We start from the raw sequence: 18,702 nt of genomic DNA, 5'->3' as shown, positions 1-18,702 counted from the left end.
TCTGAAAAGAGAAATATACCTTGTTATTATTGGAAACATAAGCATCCCTTTTTTTTTATAGCTTTTTAATTTCAAAATATTTGCAGATAGTTTTCAACTTCACCCTTACAAAACTTACATTCCAGATTTCTTCCCCTTTTTTCCCCACTCCATTTTCTAGACAGCAAGTAATCCAATATATGTTAAAACATAAATTTTTCTATGCATATTTCACATTTATCATACTGCACAAGAAAAATCAGATCCAAAAGGGGAAAAAGATAACTAAGAAAACAAAAAGCAAATAACAAAAATGGTGAAAAAATTGTGATTCATATTCAGTCCTGACGGTCCTACTGGATGTACGTATCTAAATTTTTGAAGAAAAAATTGATTTATAGATTGGAGCCATATAATTCTGGCATGTTAACTGTTGTGGACAGACCACTACAAAAATGGATATATGTATGTAAATGTGTGTGTACATGTGTGTAGTGTTCAGTCTTGCAACTAGCTATAAGCTGACAGGCAGTGGAGTGGAAAGACACTAGCTTGGGGTGAAAAAGACACATTTACATCTCGCTTCAGACACTAAGGGTATGAACTTGGAGAGGATCATTTGCAATCCTATAAAGTGAACTGGAAAAGGAAATATCAAACCTTCCCAATTTGTCAAGAAAACTTCAAATGGGATTATAAAGAAATCGGACACAATTGAAAAGTTTAGTCTCAGGCTCACTTCAGTTTGTCTCTAAAACAGATAATAACTCCTAACTCATAGTTTTGCTAGAAAATTAAAATGAGGTCATTTGTGAATTTTTAAATCATGTAAACCCTTTTACTTTAACCTCAATAAGAAATAATGAAACTATTTTGAGGAAGATTTAATTAATCAATTAAAACATGGAATGGGTTAGAATTAGGAGAATAATTATAAAACAAGCAACTTAAACTTAAAAACTGCAATTGATGCCTATCAACTTTTGTATAAAGATTTGTTTTGGGAAAGAAAATAGAAATTTAAAAGAGATCTGCCACCCGAATTATATTACTGTGTCAGTTATTTCCTTACAAGTAGTTAAGATTAAACTAAGAAACAAAAGTGAAGTCCCCCTTTATTTTTTTGTCCTTTGACTCATTTTGGTAGTATTTTTACATCCTAACTTATCCTTGAGGGCACTGCACATGGTATTCATAAATCTTAATAGATAAGTTTTCTTTCATCATTTCTGTTTTTCTTTCCCTTAGCAGAATTTCACCTTTTAGTTTTGGTCCTGAGTGATATGAATGAGTTCCATAATGTGTCTTTTTCAATTCAGAGGGTCAGAAATTCATTCTTTGGTCAATGTCATTTTTGGTGGTGTTATTATGAAGTTCTTACGTCAATATTGTATTACTTTGTGTAAAACAGGACAATTTGATCGAAAAGGTTTTGTTTGCTATCGGTGGAATTAAAAAACTAAATTTAAATGTTGGAAAAGATCAAAAATACAGGTAATGAGGATCAGTTTTTCTATTGCCAACTTAGATCTTGTAGTTTCTGTTTTAAAAATGATAAGTTGAAAAGCAATAATTTGTAGATACAAATTCTTGTCTAATAACTGAATAGTTAAGTTTAGCCTAGTTTTTATTTGGATAATTTTCTTTGATTTCCACATTTATATTCAACATTTACCCTGTTATTAAGGTTACATTCATTTCCTGGGTAACCATAACAATTGTAGCTATTGCAAAGTGGAATGTCAAATATTCTAAGTTCTGAAAGAGAATTTTCTTTGTGTTTCCCCAAAGCTGCTTCTGTCTCAGCATTCAGATCAAAGTGTGGGCAGAAATACCTGTTGTGATATTATTCAGAGCAGTCGCTAACAGTCTTTGACTATTTGTAAGCTTTTAATGTTCTGGCAGCTGGTAAGACAACATTTTAGCTCACTACTACAATAATGTAGAAAGTCATTATTATTGAAAGTTTATTTATATGGATGTTCTCTTATTACAGTCATCTGCCCTGATTTGTTTTTCAGATATGTCAACACTATTTTTACCTCTGAGTAGTTTCAAAGAATCTTGTTTGCTATGACTTAGAGCTTTAGTAGTTTAGAAACAAAACAAACAAGATCTCTCCATACAAACTTGGAATATTTTTTAGTTTATCTTCCCTCTGATATTTGAAAAAAAAACGGAAGTCTTAACTTACAAAATTCTTATAAGCATCCTTTCTGATAATATTATTTTAATAACAGTAATTTAATATTATTAATATTAAGCTATTTAATAGTAACACAATAGACAAATTCAATTGTGGCTGAAGATTAGTTTTATGACTCTGAGCTAGTTATTTAGTCCTTCTTTACTTCAGTGTCCCCAACTGCAAAATGGGAATAGCTTGTGTTGAGATCTCTTCCTCTCTTGGTGCTGTCTTCAAAGTCCCATTCTCTAAAATCTTTACCCTGCGTTTTTATTGCCCTCTTCTTAGTTACCTTTATTTATCTATGCTTATGTCATGCAAAATTGTTTACAGAATTCCAGATTCTCAAAAGGACTTAAACTAGTTTAGACATAAATTAGAAATTCCTCTGCAAAATCACCAGAGATGTTTGGAAAGGAAGCGAATAAATCAATATAGTAACAAAGATTAAGGACATAGTATATATCATGGACTGGACTATATTTTTGGGATACAAACACACAAAAAATTAAATAGCCTGAATGTCAAGTTTACATTCTAAAAAGACACGCATACACACACACATAAAACATATAAATAAAACTCAAAATAAGCAAATGAAATCTTATAGTTTGGGGAAGGATCAATGGGAACAAGTCACCAAGAATTTCAGACATCTCAGGTAAGAGGTAACATTGCAGTTTTGATGGTCTAAGATTAAGAAATTGCTACTGAACTCGGGAATACTGGTTGGAATAATTTCAGTTTTGGGGGTTGCTTTCTTCAAGTAGAAGGGAATTAAAATCTCTTTTCTCGAAATAATTGCCTCATTAGATCTTCACCATGGGGCATCAGGAACAAATTTCTCAAGATTTAGGTATTGCTTCATGATTTAGGCCTCCCCAAAGGATAAAGAAAGCAAAAAAATGTTATTTATTGTACAGTGTAAATATAGATGTTCATTTTATACAAAAGAAATATTAAAACAAATGATTTATGCAAATATTGCTTCAATAATTTACAATTAATTTTATAAGATTTATTTAGGAAGACTGACACACAAATTGAATCAGAACATAAACCAGATTGAGAAATGTTGATTAGATGTTTTACCTTAAGCTCTCTTCTGTATATTATAACTCCAATGAGTCATATTGGTTCTCCCTACTCACATCCTTGTCCAGAGACATCAGAAATAATCAAGGACTTCATTGTGTCCAAGTGCTTAAATCATTACTTTTCTCAGGTACCTGGAAGTTTCCAAAAGGGTTCTAGTTGCATACTCCCTGAGATAGCCTCGCTAGGTCAATTTAATCTTTGCTGCAAAAGAAAACAGATATCAAAGAAACATGGCATGGAAACAAGACTATGCAAAGCCAAGAAAATAGAAAATGTAACACTATTACATTTTAGTGTTAGGAATAGTAAAATAGTCAATTTAGCACACATACAGAATTATACTGTGATGTGTGTAACATTTAATATACATGGCACATATTTCATGTGTTTTATATTACATATATAATACATTTTAACCACCCCACGTCTAGATTTCTCTTTTTTTTTTTGAGAATATCATCCTTCTAGTCACTAAAATTTGGAACTTAAGTATCATCCTTGATTCCTGTCTCTCAGTCCATATTGCCATTTAATTACAGAATTCTATTATAATGTTATAATAATTTTCACATAGCATTTTATAAATATTTAATCTCTCATAATTGTGGGAGATAGGTGTTGTTAATTATCCCCTTTTACAGTTGATACAATTTGAATTCAACTATTTTTGCAGTCTTCACATTGTGTTTTTGAGTTTTGCTTATTATGGCTTTAGGAAAGAGATAGCCTGACTACGCCTTCTATGATCAGCTTTTTTGCCTAATTATTATTATTATTAACATCTCAATAAAAATCAAGTGACAAAAGAGAACTTAGATGACTAGTGGATTTTTTTTAAAATTCACTTTACTTCTTATTATACAAAAAATACTTAAGAGTTTTAAAAATTACATTAATTTCATGTTACTCTACTTTTCTGGTAGCAGGTACCAAGTTCCATAGCTTTCTGGAATTCTTTTCTACATGGGAGATTTATCAGCTCTTTCTTTGCTTGTGTATGAGACACTTTAAAATAACCCTTATTCTGTATAACAAACTTGAAGATCTCATTCTTTCCCCTCACTCACTTCTATTTCTCATTTCACCTTTTTGCAAATTTTTGAAATGTAATTATGATGACTTCCTAATATTAGTCTGCCTCCCTCCCTCTAGGTTATCCCCTGTCAAGTCTAACTTTTACACAGTTATTAAAGGGATAGCGCTTGAGTGCATGTGTGATCATATTTCTCAATTGTGACTATTTCTATGACTGAATAAAATTTTTCAATCTACATGCCTTCTAACTCACGAGGCTTATACATTTTAAAATGACTCATGGTATTATTAATGTAATCGTGTTTCATTTTGGATTTTCTTAACTCAAATATTTTTCACCTCAGCTCCACTTTTAGAATCCCAAGTTACTTTCAGAGCTCAGCTTCTATCATCTCTGTCTTTCACTTTTACATAATAATACTAAAGCATTGAGATGGAGGAGTCTCATCAGAAGGGACAAATCTGCTGAGATTAATAACAATAACTAGCATTTATATATAGATTTAAGGATGTCAAAATGTTTAACAAATGTTTCCTCATTTTATCCTCTTAATCTTTGGGGGTTAACTGCTATTATCACTCTCTTTTACAGAGACAGAAGTTGAGTGATTTGACCAAGCTCACAGGGTATAGTTGCACTACATTTGAATGATTATTTTCTTGAATCTATATCATTGTGCCAATTTAAAGGAAAGGGAAAATGAGTCTCACATTAGAAAGAAATTCAAGCTCACAAAGTGTCAAAATAGAAAGATGTTGATTGGACTTTGTCTAGTCAATTACAACATGGAAAGAAAGTCCAAAAAAATGTCAGAATGCAAGTATTGTCAGGAAGGTCAAAAGCAAAAAGGACCAGCTGTTTCAAAATCTTTTGGTGACTCAGAGGGAAAATGTGAATTGGGGAGGGTTAGAACCCAAAGCTAAATTTGGTTACACTATAGTTGAGAGTCTGTAATCATGTGTGAGAGTATGTATTGTAGATACTGAAATGTGTTACTGATAAACTTAGGGGAAATATTTTTTTCCTTTTTCCTTCTTTTTCTTACTTTGTCCCTTTAGAAGGAAGGGACAAAACAAATACCAAGAATTAATAAGAGATTTCCTACCTTCAGTACTTTACCTTGAACTTCTTTCATGGATATAATCTCTATTTTACATAGATTATTATGTTACTTTAAAAATTTCAAAAGCCTCTCTGTCCTTATAATTGCTGGCTCTCTTTAGTCCGATGGACAAGAAGAGGAGAAGTTGTAAGGTTATATTTTCCATGATAGTTCATGTCTTAAGAAAGAGTCATTCTTGGCTGGATTTGAAAAGTCTGTGTAGACCCAACAAAAATGCAGTTTATTTAATAGCTTTTGTTCTGGAGAAACTAAAATCACACTAGAATTGTTTCAGTGTTCTGTAAATTCAAATTCCATCAAGTTTTTTGTAGGGCAGATTCCTATTTATCAAGTATTCACATCCCCTACCCCTATCTTCCCAAACTAATCAACCAACCCTGAAAAGCATCTTGTTCACTGCTACTTGGCCAGAATCTGAAGTTTCTGATCAGAAGAATCTGCAATACTCTGCATTCTGAAGATGGATACAGCTAATGAAGAAGGTGTAGATCATGTTCCATCTCTGGAGGAAGGGATGATACATGGCCCCAATTTGCAGTTTATATTCCCACATAGCATCCTATTTTCTACATTTCTCTACTGTGCTGAGGTTGCTTCTGCTATCTACATGATTGATTTGTATAGAAAAAACGATGACAAATTCTGGATGGCGTTTACATGCATTTTTTGCTTTGGCGGATGTATTTTGGACCAATTGACTCTAATAATTGTTCATAAGGACTTATCCAAGAATAAACCTCTAGTGTTTTTCATGCACTTTCTACTTATGGGACCTGTTAATAGGTAAGAAACTTTAAACATTTTCCATTACTACACTTTGCAAAAACACATATGTAGACAAAATATTGTACTTTTAATACTGATTCCAAAATATATTCTCTTTCATATAATTTCCATGTAGTTCATTTTATCCAGTTTTCATTCCCTTAAGGAAGAAAAAAATATTGAGAAGTGTCTTGAATTCACATTAAATCAAAAAGCTGTAATGATTTTTTATAGACAAGTTTGGATCTTGATGTAATATTTTTAAAATTCCCTAAATATATCAGACTGCTTGCTGTTTGAGGAAGGGGAGAGAGGGAAGATAAATTTAGAACAAAAAGTTTTGCAAAGATGAATGTTGAAAACTATCTTTGCATGTATTTGGAAAAATAAAATACTATTAAAATAAAAAGCCTCATAAATGAAATCATTATGAAGGAAAAGGTTACCATTGGTCTTACTATGTCATCATTCTTATTTTATACTTGCCTAATTCTTTAGATTTACAAAGTGTTTTACAAAAATTTTATTTGAATCTCTTAAGAATCCTGGGTGGCATAAGTATTCCATTTTTACTTTGTTATTATTTTCCCTAGGTCATTAAAATAGCTTTTTGGGAATCTGATTGGTATAGCACTAAATAAATAGATTAATTTAGGTAGTATTGAGATCTTTATTATATTTGCTCACCCAATCCAAGAGCATTTAATATTTTTCCAATTGGTTAGATCAGACTTAATTTGTATGAAAAGTGTTTTGAAGTTTTGCTCATAAAATTTCTGATTTTCCCTTGGCAGATAGAGTCCTAAGTATTTTATACTATCAGTAGTTACTTTAAATGGAATTTCTCTAAAATGTTTTTCTCTTTCCCTCCCTCCCTTCTTGTCTACATTAGTTATAGGCTAACAATTTGATGCAGATTTATAAATACATGTAAAACTATACCATGCTTATTTCTGTTTATCAGTTCTTTCTCTGGAAGTCCTTTGTAATTAATTTGATTATTCATAATATTTAGAATGACTTGATCACAATTATTCTTCAAACAACATTGTTATTACTGTAATCAAAGTTCTTTTGGTTCTGTTTATTTTACTTTTCATTATTTTATGCAAACCTTTCCATGTTTTTCTAAAATCAATCAACTTTATGCTGTAAGAAATAAGAGTCTACAGTCTGTTTTCAAAGCATTTAAATCAAAACCAGTTTGATAAAGCAAAAAATCAAAAAATTAAAAGCAGTGCCTTGAATACTATAGACAATTAATAGATGTTTGTCAAATTAAATTGCTACACTAGAAAAAGTGTTAAGTAAAAATAAGAACAATTCATGAAGCCGTAACCATTTAAATTGTTGCATTAACCTCAAAGACGAGCACTTCTATAAGTTCTTATAGAAGTATTTTGTAAAATTTAGGGTTAGGATTGTGCTTATATTTCTGGGCCTTTTGTGTGTGTATGTGAGGAGGGGTATGAGAAGAGAATATAAATAACCATTTAGTTTTGGGACTAATAAGTCCTCAGAGATCAGATTGTTTAAGCTTGTGGGGCATGAGAGCAGATTTCATGATTATATTGGCATTTTGTATCTGAATACTATACAACTTTAGAAGTAAAGATGTTGAAGACATATTCAAAGTATAGGTAAAGGTATACTTAAACATAGGAAAACATAAAATTTTTGTACCTGTTTTCTATTGTTTACTCTCTCCAATTGAATGTTATATGTCTAAAATTAAAAATTGAGAACTTGAGGAAAGTTGGCTATTCTGCTTATTCAGAATTATTGCTTGTATTACAGAAAGAAGTATGTAGATTAGTTGTTCAAAAATAATTTACACATGGCAGTCTCATGCTAGGCAATAAGTATTAAAACAAAATAGATGCAATTTAACAAATAGCAGAATTAATATAAGGAAAGTTTTTAAATGTGGAAGATTTTGTCATAGACAAAATGAAGGAAAAGGAAGTTGGAGTAGGTTTAGAGAAGAGCAAGAATGAATTTAGTTTCTGGATGCTAAATTTTATGTAAAATTTATGTACTAGTGAGACATCTAGTTGGAGAAATGGGTCTGTATTTAAAAAAAAACGTCTTAAGACATTATATCAAGTTAATATTTAAACTTGTGTCAGTAGAAAAGATTAGGAAAATGAAAATAAAAGGTAGTATTTAGCTCAGATATTTTTTGGAGTAATAGAATGGTAAATGTGTTACATATCAAGAATTGTTACTGAAAGAATAGCTATCCATTTGACACAGCATATTTCTAAAATAATGTTCTCAGTGAAAATAAACTTTCTCTGTTTGTGATATAGTAGAGATTTTCAGGAAAGAAAAGGGGAATAAATTTAGAGCTCCAATTTTATTGAACTTCCATTATCTATTTCTATAAGACTTAATAACTTTTACAAAGATTATTATGTATTTAGAAGTTATAAGATTAATAAGCTATTACACAAAGGAAGTATTTCCATCTACTCAAATATGCCAATGAGAAACTTTGACTAGATTCCCATGATGGTTTGTCCTAACAGATGTCTGAAGGCTATTGCAATATATTTTCAGTTGCTGAAGAAACAGAAATGTGAAAAAAAGAAAACCTATGTTAGTACAACACGAAGAAAGATACTCCAAAATGGCAATGAAGTGACATTAGAGTGGGAGATTACCCACTTAGTGCGGATACTGTGCACGCACTATAATGCCTTCAAACGTATGGCATTGATTCAAGCCTTCCTGGGGTCTGTGCCACAGCTAACTCATCAGTTATATGTCACCTTTACAGTACGTGAACTTCCCCTGGGTAGAGGTAAGTTATGTTAACTAAGTCTGAGAATCCTGGAAATCTGAATCTTATCATTATTGGTATCAAAATGTTTTGGAGACATCTTATTTTCCAGAGCTAAGATTGGTCAAGTTGACATTGATTAATGACTGAAGTATAGATCCATTTTAAAAAATTCTAACTCACAGATCTAACAGACTTTCAGGGTGTAATGGATACCTCGTGTTATTCTGATAATACCTCTAAGAACTCTTTCTCCTCCCTTTTAAATTCCCTTTTTCTAATCTCTTTTATTCTATCTGTAGTATTTCATCTTCTTTCTGCTTTTTTTTTTTAACAGTGATTCTGAGACCTTGTTTTTTCCCTTTTCATTTCCTCTCTTTTAGTTTTGTTCTTGTTATCCCAAGAATAATATAATGTCAGGCACATAATGTTATTTTGAAGTAATGGGATTGGATTCAGTTCACTTTAGTTCAGTGAATCATTTAATAAATAATTTCTACCCTCAGTTTCTCCCAATCTACTCATTTTCAGCTTTTATCATGACATTTCCATTAAAATAAAACATTAAAAAGAAGCTCAGATCAACATTTTCAAAGTTGGATTATTTATTTATTTTTTTTGGAATTCACATCCCTTTTTCTGATTTACAGATGTCTCTTACGATTACTACTATGCTACCCAATATTGTGCCTCTCTACCTTATTGTGTCCCTTTCCTTATTATTCCACTACAGTTAGAAGATTTATCAAATTGAGACATGTCTAGTCAATCCCATTGAACACTAGTTCAATGCTTTGTTGTCTGCCATATGAATAAACTAAAAATTTTAATAGCTTCCTTGCCATCATTTCCTTTTACTTTAACAATCATTACAAATTTGCTGCCAGATTTTTCTTCTTAGTGCCCAATACCAATCATAACTTACCTGCAAACTTTCATTTATTACATTTACTTATTATGTCTTTCCATATCTCCCACAGTAGCAAAATATAATAGTTATAGAATATAGAAATGTGTCCCCAAATGCCAGAGAATCCTTTGCCTCTATAATGCAATATTTATCATGAGAAATACTAAATCCCCCAAATTGAAGGTAAGAGATCACACAAGAGCTTTGATGTTTCTTTGGGAATACTAATTTCACTGACAGAAAGCAAGTTATTCAAACACATGATTATAAAAGCCAAGAGACTTTAGTGGTATTGCTTGTTGAGTCACATTCTTGTTCTACACATAAATCAATCTCAGAGCATAGAATGTAAATAAATGCTCCCTCAGTCAAACTGCCCTGGAATGAAACACATTCATCCAAAAATTTCCCAGAATCTATTATCCTAGATCCTTCCAAAAAAATCAGTCATACTACAAATGCATGCAACAGACGTGAATCATTCTACAATAAAAAGATTTTTGTAATCACATTCTTAATGGTCTTCCTCAGTCCCACAAGTAGGAGGAGAATCAAGAAAGGGATGTCTTGAAAATTGGAGAGAAGAGAGTGTCATGGAGGTGAGGTCAAGGAGAATGAGGGTTGGATTTGGCAACTAAGAAGTTACTAGTAACTTTGAAGAGAGTAGTTTTGGTAGAACTATGAGATCAGAAGCCTGATTTTAGAACTTTAAGAACAGGAGATGAATGTATGATTTTTTCTTTTCTTTCCTCAATGGTATTTATTTTTCCAAATAGTTTTCAGCATTCATTTTTTATAAGACTTTGTGTTCCAGAATTTTCATTGTCCCTTTATCTCCCTTCCCCAAAATAATAATTGGATATAGCAATCCTTATAAACATATTTCCATATTTTTCATGTTGTATAAGAAAAATCATACCAAAAGATAAAAAATCATGAAAAATAAAAAGCAAACAAAAAAGATGAAGATTCTATATTCTTTCAGTCTCCATAGTTCTCTCTTTTAATGTAGATGGCACTTTCCATCACAAATCTATTGGAATTGCCTTGAATCACCTTATTACTGAGAAGAGCCAGCTCCATCACAGTCAATCATTGCACAATCTTGTTATTCCTATGTACTTTATGTATGTTATTCCTTTTCTGGTTCTTCTCAGTATCAGTTCGTGTAAGTTTTCTTTAGCTTTTCTGAAGCAAGCCAGTTCTAGATTTTTTTCAAAAAATTGAGCCCCCTCCCTGGGTAAGGGATTCAGAATGATAAGGAGTAAATAAGAATAGAAGATTTAAGTGTTTGTTTGTTTTTCCCAGAATGGGAAGACATGGACATGTGGATAGGCACTAGAAGAGTCAGTAGATAGGGAAAGATTAAAGATAAATGAAAGAGTAATTACAGATTACAGAAGAGGCCACCTAATGAGCAAGCAACTTCATCTTATTTTTTTAAATAATAGTCTTTTATTTTCAAAATATATTCAAAGATGGTTTTCAACATTCACCCTTACACATGTGCAATTCTTCTCCTTTAAACATGTGCAATTCTTCTACATATATTTCCACAATTATCATGCTGCACAAGAAAAATCAGAACCAAAAGGGAAAAAATAAGAAAGGAAAAAAAAACACAAGCAAACATTCACAAAAAGATGAAAATGCTATGCTTCAACCCACATTCATTCCCATAGTCCTCCTTCTGGAAGCACAAGCCTATTGAATTGAAGGCCTCTTCATCCTATGAGATAAGAGAGAAGGAAGCATCCTAGTAATAAGAGATGAGGAACAGTAAAGAAGATGCCATATCAAATAGCCTCAATATTTGTGTGAAATATGAGTCAAGGTTTCAGCTAAGAATAAGGAAAAGTAGAACTTAGGAGACAGTCAGAAAACCTGCATGAACTTTTCCAAGATTTTTGAATGAAATTTGGCTTGATGTTCAAAATTTAGGGCAAAAACTGATTCATTCCTTTGTTCATTTAATATAAAAAAATTCATGGTCTAATTAAACAACTATTTTGATGGTATTTTATTTATTTAGCCAACTCCTTGTTTTAAAAAAGCTGGAAGGGAATAAAAATGAAAAGAATGGATTTAATTATTCCACACACAAGATATAATAAAGTATGTGAGTTAATCCTAGCTAACTCAAGAGAATTGATTGTCAAATTAGTTTGAACATATATACTTTAGAAATTCACAAATGTTTTAAATCCAGAGGTAATTTGTTGTTTGGCTGGGAAAAAAATAAATATTGACATTAACCCTAAAAGCATGCGATTTTTTTCTTCCTGGAGAATTTTTTTCCAGCATTTGCCACTAATTGGTGGGATTTAGTATCAGTACCACTAAGCATCATTTCCTTTATTTAGACATTCTTCTAAAATTATTCATAGCTTAGAAATTCATTTATTAAATTTGCATTATTTCACATGAGTTTTTTTCACATATGACAAATTTTCTGAATTAGAGATCAGTCCAAATTCACATAAATTCCAGAATTCAAAGAAAATTTTACATGATTCATGTGGCAATTAGAACAAAGGACAAATTGTACAAAGTTTCTTTCTAGAGTCAATGATATGTAGACATACATATATATACACATGAGGTATACATCTTATGACACATGAAATGATAATTAGAGGAAAAAGTGAAATGTTAGACAATGAAGTCAGGGCATACATATTACAAATTCAAATTGAAAAATCTGACTTTAATATAATGTGAGTTATAATTTCCTGCAGGGTCTCTATTCTCTGTCATCACCTTGAATTTCCACTTGTGATTTCTCTCATTTTAATAATTTATATATTTTTATTTATAATTAAAATATTTTTGAAGGTCTTACATTTTCTCCCTGACATATCCCTCCATATTTGCAAAAAAATAAATTTAAAGAAAAATGAAATTCATATTAAAGCATGCATTGGCAATCAAAAAAAATTTGCCATGAACAAAAAAAGGCTCAATCCTCATTCTGAGTTCATCACTCCCTTATCAGGTTTCTATCATTTACTTCATTACAGTGTCATATTCTAACTCTAACAAAAGAGTATATCATTTATATACCAAAATATTTTCTATTGATGGGAGCTCTCTCTTGATTCCAATTCTTTGTCCCATGAAAAGAGATAAATATTCATTCATGTAGATTATTTTCATCTTTTCTGGATGTCTTTGGGTATACAGATGTACTCATGATATCTCATGATACTCATGAGTACTATAGGTCATAGTATGTACAAATTAAAAGCTTTGGGAGCATAGGCTTTGAGTTGTTTGATGGAATGACTGGACAAATTGATGGTATCATTAATGATAAATTGATATATCTTTTTTTAAAATCCTTTGTTATTTTCCTCTTGAAGATGTAAGCTTTGACAATCTAAAAGAAGTGACTTTGAATCTAAAATGAACACTTAAAAATATGAATTAGGCTGTTTTTGAAGGTGGAAATCAAGCCATCAAAAGTCATAAAAATGCTCTGTCAGAGAAATATACTTAAAAATCAGTCTATTGAAAAAATGGCTCTTGTTTTTGCAAATTTGAATTCATGCTTTCTATATCTGACAAGTGAGACCTTTAGAAAGGAAAATTGTTATGAATATATATATATATATATATATATATAGTCCTCCTGACTGGTACTCTATTTAGTACCTCAAACAGCTGCTCTTAGTCTAATATTTTTATAAATGGTGTGAGATATTGGCTTGGATTTTGTTTTTTTTTGTCAAATGACTAACCAGTTTTTACAATTCCTAGGGATGAGATTAATATTTGTTGTATAACTTGTTCTATTCCACTGATCAACCTCCCCATTAAAAAAAGAAATACCAAAGTATCAATTCATTTTGATGATTATTAATTGAAGTATAGTTTCAAATATAGTACTGATAAACTCTTTTCCTTCCCATTGTTTTTTCATTATTTTTTTCATATTCTTGATATTTTTATTTCTTCAAAAGCATTTTATTACCTTTTCCTTGCTCCATAAGATTATACTTTGGTTGTTTGATTAGCAGGGAGTGATTTTTAAAAATTAATTACACAATTAATATTTAATCAATTATTTATGTTATTATTATTGGTTATTATATAATCAAATATTTACTTTTATTTTCAGAAAGAGTATTTTATTATTCTATAGAAATTATCACTAAGAGTTTGACTCCCAAATATTTTATACACCCTGTCTGGAAAGAACATGAAAAATCTGAACATCATTTATTCAAAAAGTCATTTTAATGGAGAGGCTGATCAGTGGAATAGAACAAGTTATACAACAAAAAGTCTCTTTTTCATGTTTTATTCTTATGTCTAGCTTTTAAAAGTTGATATCAATAATAATGGTATCAATAATAATGGTATATATATATATGGTATCAATAATAATGGTATATATATATATATATATGGTATCAATAATAATGGTATATATATATATATAATATATATATATATATATATATATATATATATATATATAATATATATATAAAACATGTTATCATTAGAAAGGCCTGTTCTATTCCTATAACATATATTGCTATCTCTGGATATTTGTTAGATACCATTTACTATTTATTCATTATTTTCTGTCATTTTCTTGAGTTTTTAAAGGAAATAGATGCTGCTTTTGCCAAGGGGAATACTGCATGTGTTGACACCACCTTTTTTTCAATATTATGTTCATGGTTTCATGATATTGAATCAATTTTGAATTCCTTGTAAAACTGTGATCTAGTCATAATGTATAATCATTTTCCTATGTTGTGGCTTGTTTATAAATATTATTTAAAATTTTGCATCAGTATCTATTAGGTATTAATCTCTATTTTCTTAAACTTAAACTTATCGCAATATACCTTGAACCTGAATTTAAACTTTTCCTATTTTCTCTCATCCCCAAGTTCTGTTTTCTCTACTTTCTTGTTATTATTTAGTGGGTATTACCCTCTTCTTACTTCCTTATAATATAAATGACTTCCTCAGTTTTTCATTTTTTCTGACCAGTCCTCCTCCCTACAGCCAATGTCAAGTTTAATTAAAAATACTTTTACAAAATCTTGTGGACATGCCGTTTGCCTTCCTTCCCTTTGACACTCCATTGCCTTCATTCTCTCATACCTGGAATGTTGCAATAGCTAATATTTCCTTCTTGGAATCTCTTTTTACTTCAGTACATACCCCCTAATTCCAACTATTAAATGGTTATACTACAGTGGAAGTCAGATCATGATATACCTCTCTCTTTCATTCATTCAATCAACTCTAGTGGCTCCCTGATAACCTCAAAAATCAAATATTAAGTCCTTGGTTTTGCTTTTAAAGATGTTCACACCTTTCCCTCTCCCTTCCCTTTCTACTCATTTTATATGTTACGCCTTGCCATATGCCCTGCTATTCATTGACACTGGCTTCCCAGGTTTTCCTTTGTTCCTTCCTTTTATCTTTTAGTTCTTCTCAATTCCTTCTATTTTTTTTTTTTTTTTTGCATGGACTGTTTTTTTTTTTTTTTTTAAACAAAGTCTAATACTTTTGTCTGTAAGCCTTTCTCATTCTTTCATATTTCCTTTGGCTCCTCAAATATTTCCAAATGTACTTTCCCCCAAATTATATATTGCTTTCAATCTCCCAAACAATGACAATTTCTTTCTGTTCCTTCTCTTTTTCAATTCATTCTCTAAAACAAATTTCTGTGAAAACTAAAATTTGCCTTTCAGTTATAGGTGCCAATTAAATTTTATTGTTTTTTTCTTATATGTATTTTGAAAGTAAAAAACTATTTCAAAATCTTATTCCCTAAATTCCTCTCCCTCTCTTACTTCCATTCCCTCATCTAACAATTCATTATATGTTAAACATGCTCGTCTTCTATACATATTTTCACAATATCATGCTGCCCAAGAAAAAAATCAGATCAAAAGGGAAAAATGAGAAAGAAAAAAAAAAGCAAGTCAACAATAAAAAAGGTGAAAATATTTTGTATTCATCTACATTCAGTCCCCACCATCTTTTCTCTGGATTCAGATGGCCTTCTCCCAAAAATCATATCTATCAGAAATGATCATCATATTAGCTTGCTATTGCTGTGTACAATGATTTCCTGGTTCTGCTCACTTCACTTAGCATCAGTTCATATAAATCTTTCCAGACCTCTCTGAAATCTTTCTTCTGATCATTTCTTCTAGAACAATAATATTCCATAACATTCATATACCATCACTTAATTCAGCCATTCTCATCCACTCAGTTTCCAGTTTCTTGCCTTTACAAAAATGGCTGCCACAAATATTTTTGCACATATGGGTCCCTTTCGGTCCTTTAAAATCTCTTTGGGATATAAGCCCACTAAAAACACTGTTGAATCAAAGAGTATGCATAGTTTTATAGTTCTTTGGAAATAGTTTTCAATTGCTCTCCAGAATGTTTAGATCCATTCATAATCCACCAACAATGTATCAGTGTTCCAGTTTTCCTTTCCAACAATCATATTCACTTTTCCTATTATTTCAGGCAATCTGAGAAGTGTATAGTGGTATCTCAGAACTATCTTAATTTGCATTTCTCTAATCAATAATGATTCAGAGCATTTTTTCATATCACTAGAAATGATTAATTTCCTTGCCTGAAAATCATTCATATCCTTTGCTCATTTATCACTTGTATTCAGTTTTCTGCTTCTCTCCTAATTTTGGTTGCATTAGTTTTGTTTGTTAAGAAAAAAAAATTTCTCCATTTAACATAATCAATATTATGTTTTTCATTTCATAATGTTCTTTAGTTCTCCCTAGGCCATAAATTTCTTCCTTATTCACATATTTGAAACATAGACTATTCCTTGTTCTCTTCATTTACTTATAATATTACTGTCTAAATTATGAACCTATTTTGGATTTATCTTAATATATAAGGTGATATTTATTAGTTTTCTTGTGTTACTCTTGTAAGTTAATATTCATAATCACTTGTTTGGAGTCCATGGGTTGATCACAAATACTTAAGACTGAAGTATTTTCATCCTCCAGTTTTAGAAATTACCTCTCATTATTTTTGGTTTCTCTTACAGCTGTACTGATGACTTGTGCTTTGATATCTACCATCTATGGGGCTATCCTCTGTAATGTGCTGGCCATCCAAACCAAGTATGAAGACTATAAGATCAACCTACAGCCTCTAGAATTCATCTGTATCACCATCTGGCGTTGTCTGGAGATAACCTCACGTCTTGTAATTTTGGTGCTCTTTTCTGCATCCTTAAAATTGAGAGCTGTGCCCTTCATGTTGGGTGTCTTGATGATTCCCCTATTGGAGCCGTGGATTGAATTTTGGAAAAGTGGTGCTAAGTTTCCAAGCAATACTGAAAAAGATATTAGTCGGGTACGCACTCGTACCATTCTTATGTTAATCACTATTCTCTATGCAGGTATTAATTTCTTCTGCTGGTCAGCAGTGAAGCTGAAGATAGCTGATAAAGAATTCATTGATAAATCACAGAACTGGGGTCACATGGCTCTACATTATAGTATTCGGCTAATAGAAAATGTGATCATGGTAGTAGTATTTAGTTTGCAAGGGGGGGAAACAATATTGTATTGCTGTGACTCATTAATTGCCTTACAACTTGTCATAACCTATCTGTTATCCATTGGTTTCATGCTCCTCTTCCATCAGTATTTGCATCCACGCTGGTCAGACAAAGCAATACCAGAATATGCTCAGCCTGAAGAATTATAATACTTCTATAAACATTTATAAAAACTAAACATTAAAATGAAAGAAAAACACAAATATCTGACAATTTGCTGGTTTGATTAGATCAGAGTTGGCTAGTTTAATAGACTACAGATATACAACTCTTACCTTTTTACCAAAGAATATTCCTACATTTCTGAGATTTCTACATTTGATTGTTGTAAAGATATTTTATATACTTTCTTTTTAAAAAATAATATTTCATTAATATTACCTATTTTTTGCACTATTACAGTTATCCAAAGTATTTCTCCCTATCCTTACCCCAAGGTTCATTCCATATGGCTAAGAATTTAGAAAGGAAAGAAAATCAACAGAATAGATTGATAGGTAAAGGAAAGGAGATGATGCAATAGGAAAAGAAAGTAAAAAGAAGAAAGGAAGGGAAAGAAAGGAAAGGAGAAGGTAAAGGAAAACTGAAGAGAGAAGAAAAAGGGGAGTATAGGAAAGGAGATGAGAGAAGAGAAGGAGATAAGAGGAAAGGAAAGAAAAAGAAGGGAAAAGAAAGTTAAGGTAATATTTAGAAAGGACAGGGATGTAATGGAGATAAAAAGGATAAGGTAGAACAATAAAGAAAAAATAGGAGAGGAAATGGGAAAAGAGAAAAGGAAAAAGAAAAAAATGTGAGGTCAGAATGAAAGGGGTAAGACAAAGTAATAAAAAGAAATGTTAAAACAAGCAAAGCAAGGTAAGTAAGGAAAGAAAAAAGTCAGATAAGGCAAGAAGAGGAAAAATGTAAAGGATAATATAGGAAAAATGAAAATTGCGGGTATGAAAGGAAAGGGAAGAAAAGGAAAGGGGAAAGGAGAAGAAAGAGAAAAGTAAAAGTTTTCACAGGGAATGGAAGTAAAGTGAAAGGAAAAAAAGGCAGGGAAGTGTCAGGAAGGTAAAGTTAGGGAAGGAATGTAAAAGCAAAGAAAGGAACAGAAATGAAAAATATAGGCAAAGGAAAGGAAGATAAAGAACTTAAAGGGAAAAAAAAAGAAATAAGGAAAAGGCAAGGCAAAACAAGGTAAGGCAAGGTAAAACAAGACAAGGAAAGAAAAAGGAAAGGAAAGCAAAGAATAGG

At 31.1% G+C, this 18,702-nt stretch overlaps 1 protein-coding gene across 1 annotated transcript; it reads left to right on the top strand.

The window, feature by feature from the left end:
- Nucleotides 1–5,376: 5,376 nt before the first annotated feature.
- On the top strand, nt 5,377–17,669 carry LOC127542760 (XK-related protein 2-like). Its single transcript, XM_051968550.1, has 3 exons — nt 5,377–6,196; nt 8,692–8,992; nt 16,948–17,669. Exons 1-3 carry the CDS (start codon nt 5,882–5,884, stop codon nt 17,613–17,615), a joined length of 1,284 nt encoding a protein of 427 aa, XP_051824510.1. The 5' UTR covers nt 5,377–5,881; the 3' UTR covers nt 17,616–17,669.
- The last annotated feature ends 1,033 nt before the right edge of the window (nt 17,670–18,702 follow it).

Source organism: Antechinus flavipes, chromosome X, assembly GCF_016432865.1.
Source record: "Antechinus flavipes isolate AdamAnt ecotype Samford, QLD, Australia chromosome X, AdamAnt_v2, whole genome shotgun sequence".
NCBI lineage: Eukaryota > Metazoa > Chordata > Mammalia > Dasyuromorphia > Dasyuridae > Antechinus > Antechinus flavipes.
Note: the sequence above shows the minus strand (reverse complement) of the source record. Positions and strands in the feature narration are given on the sequence as shown.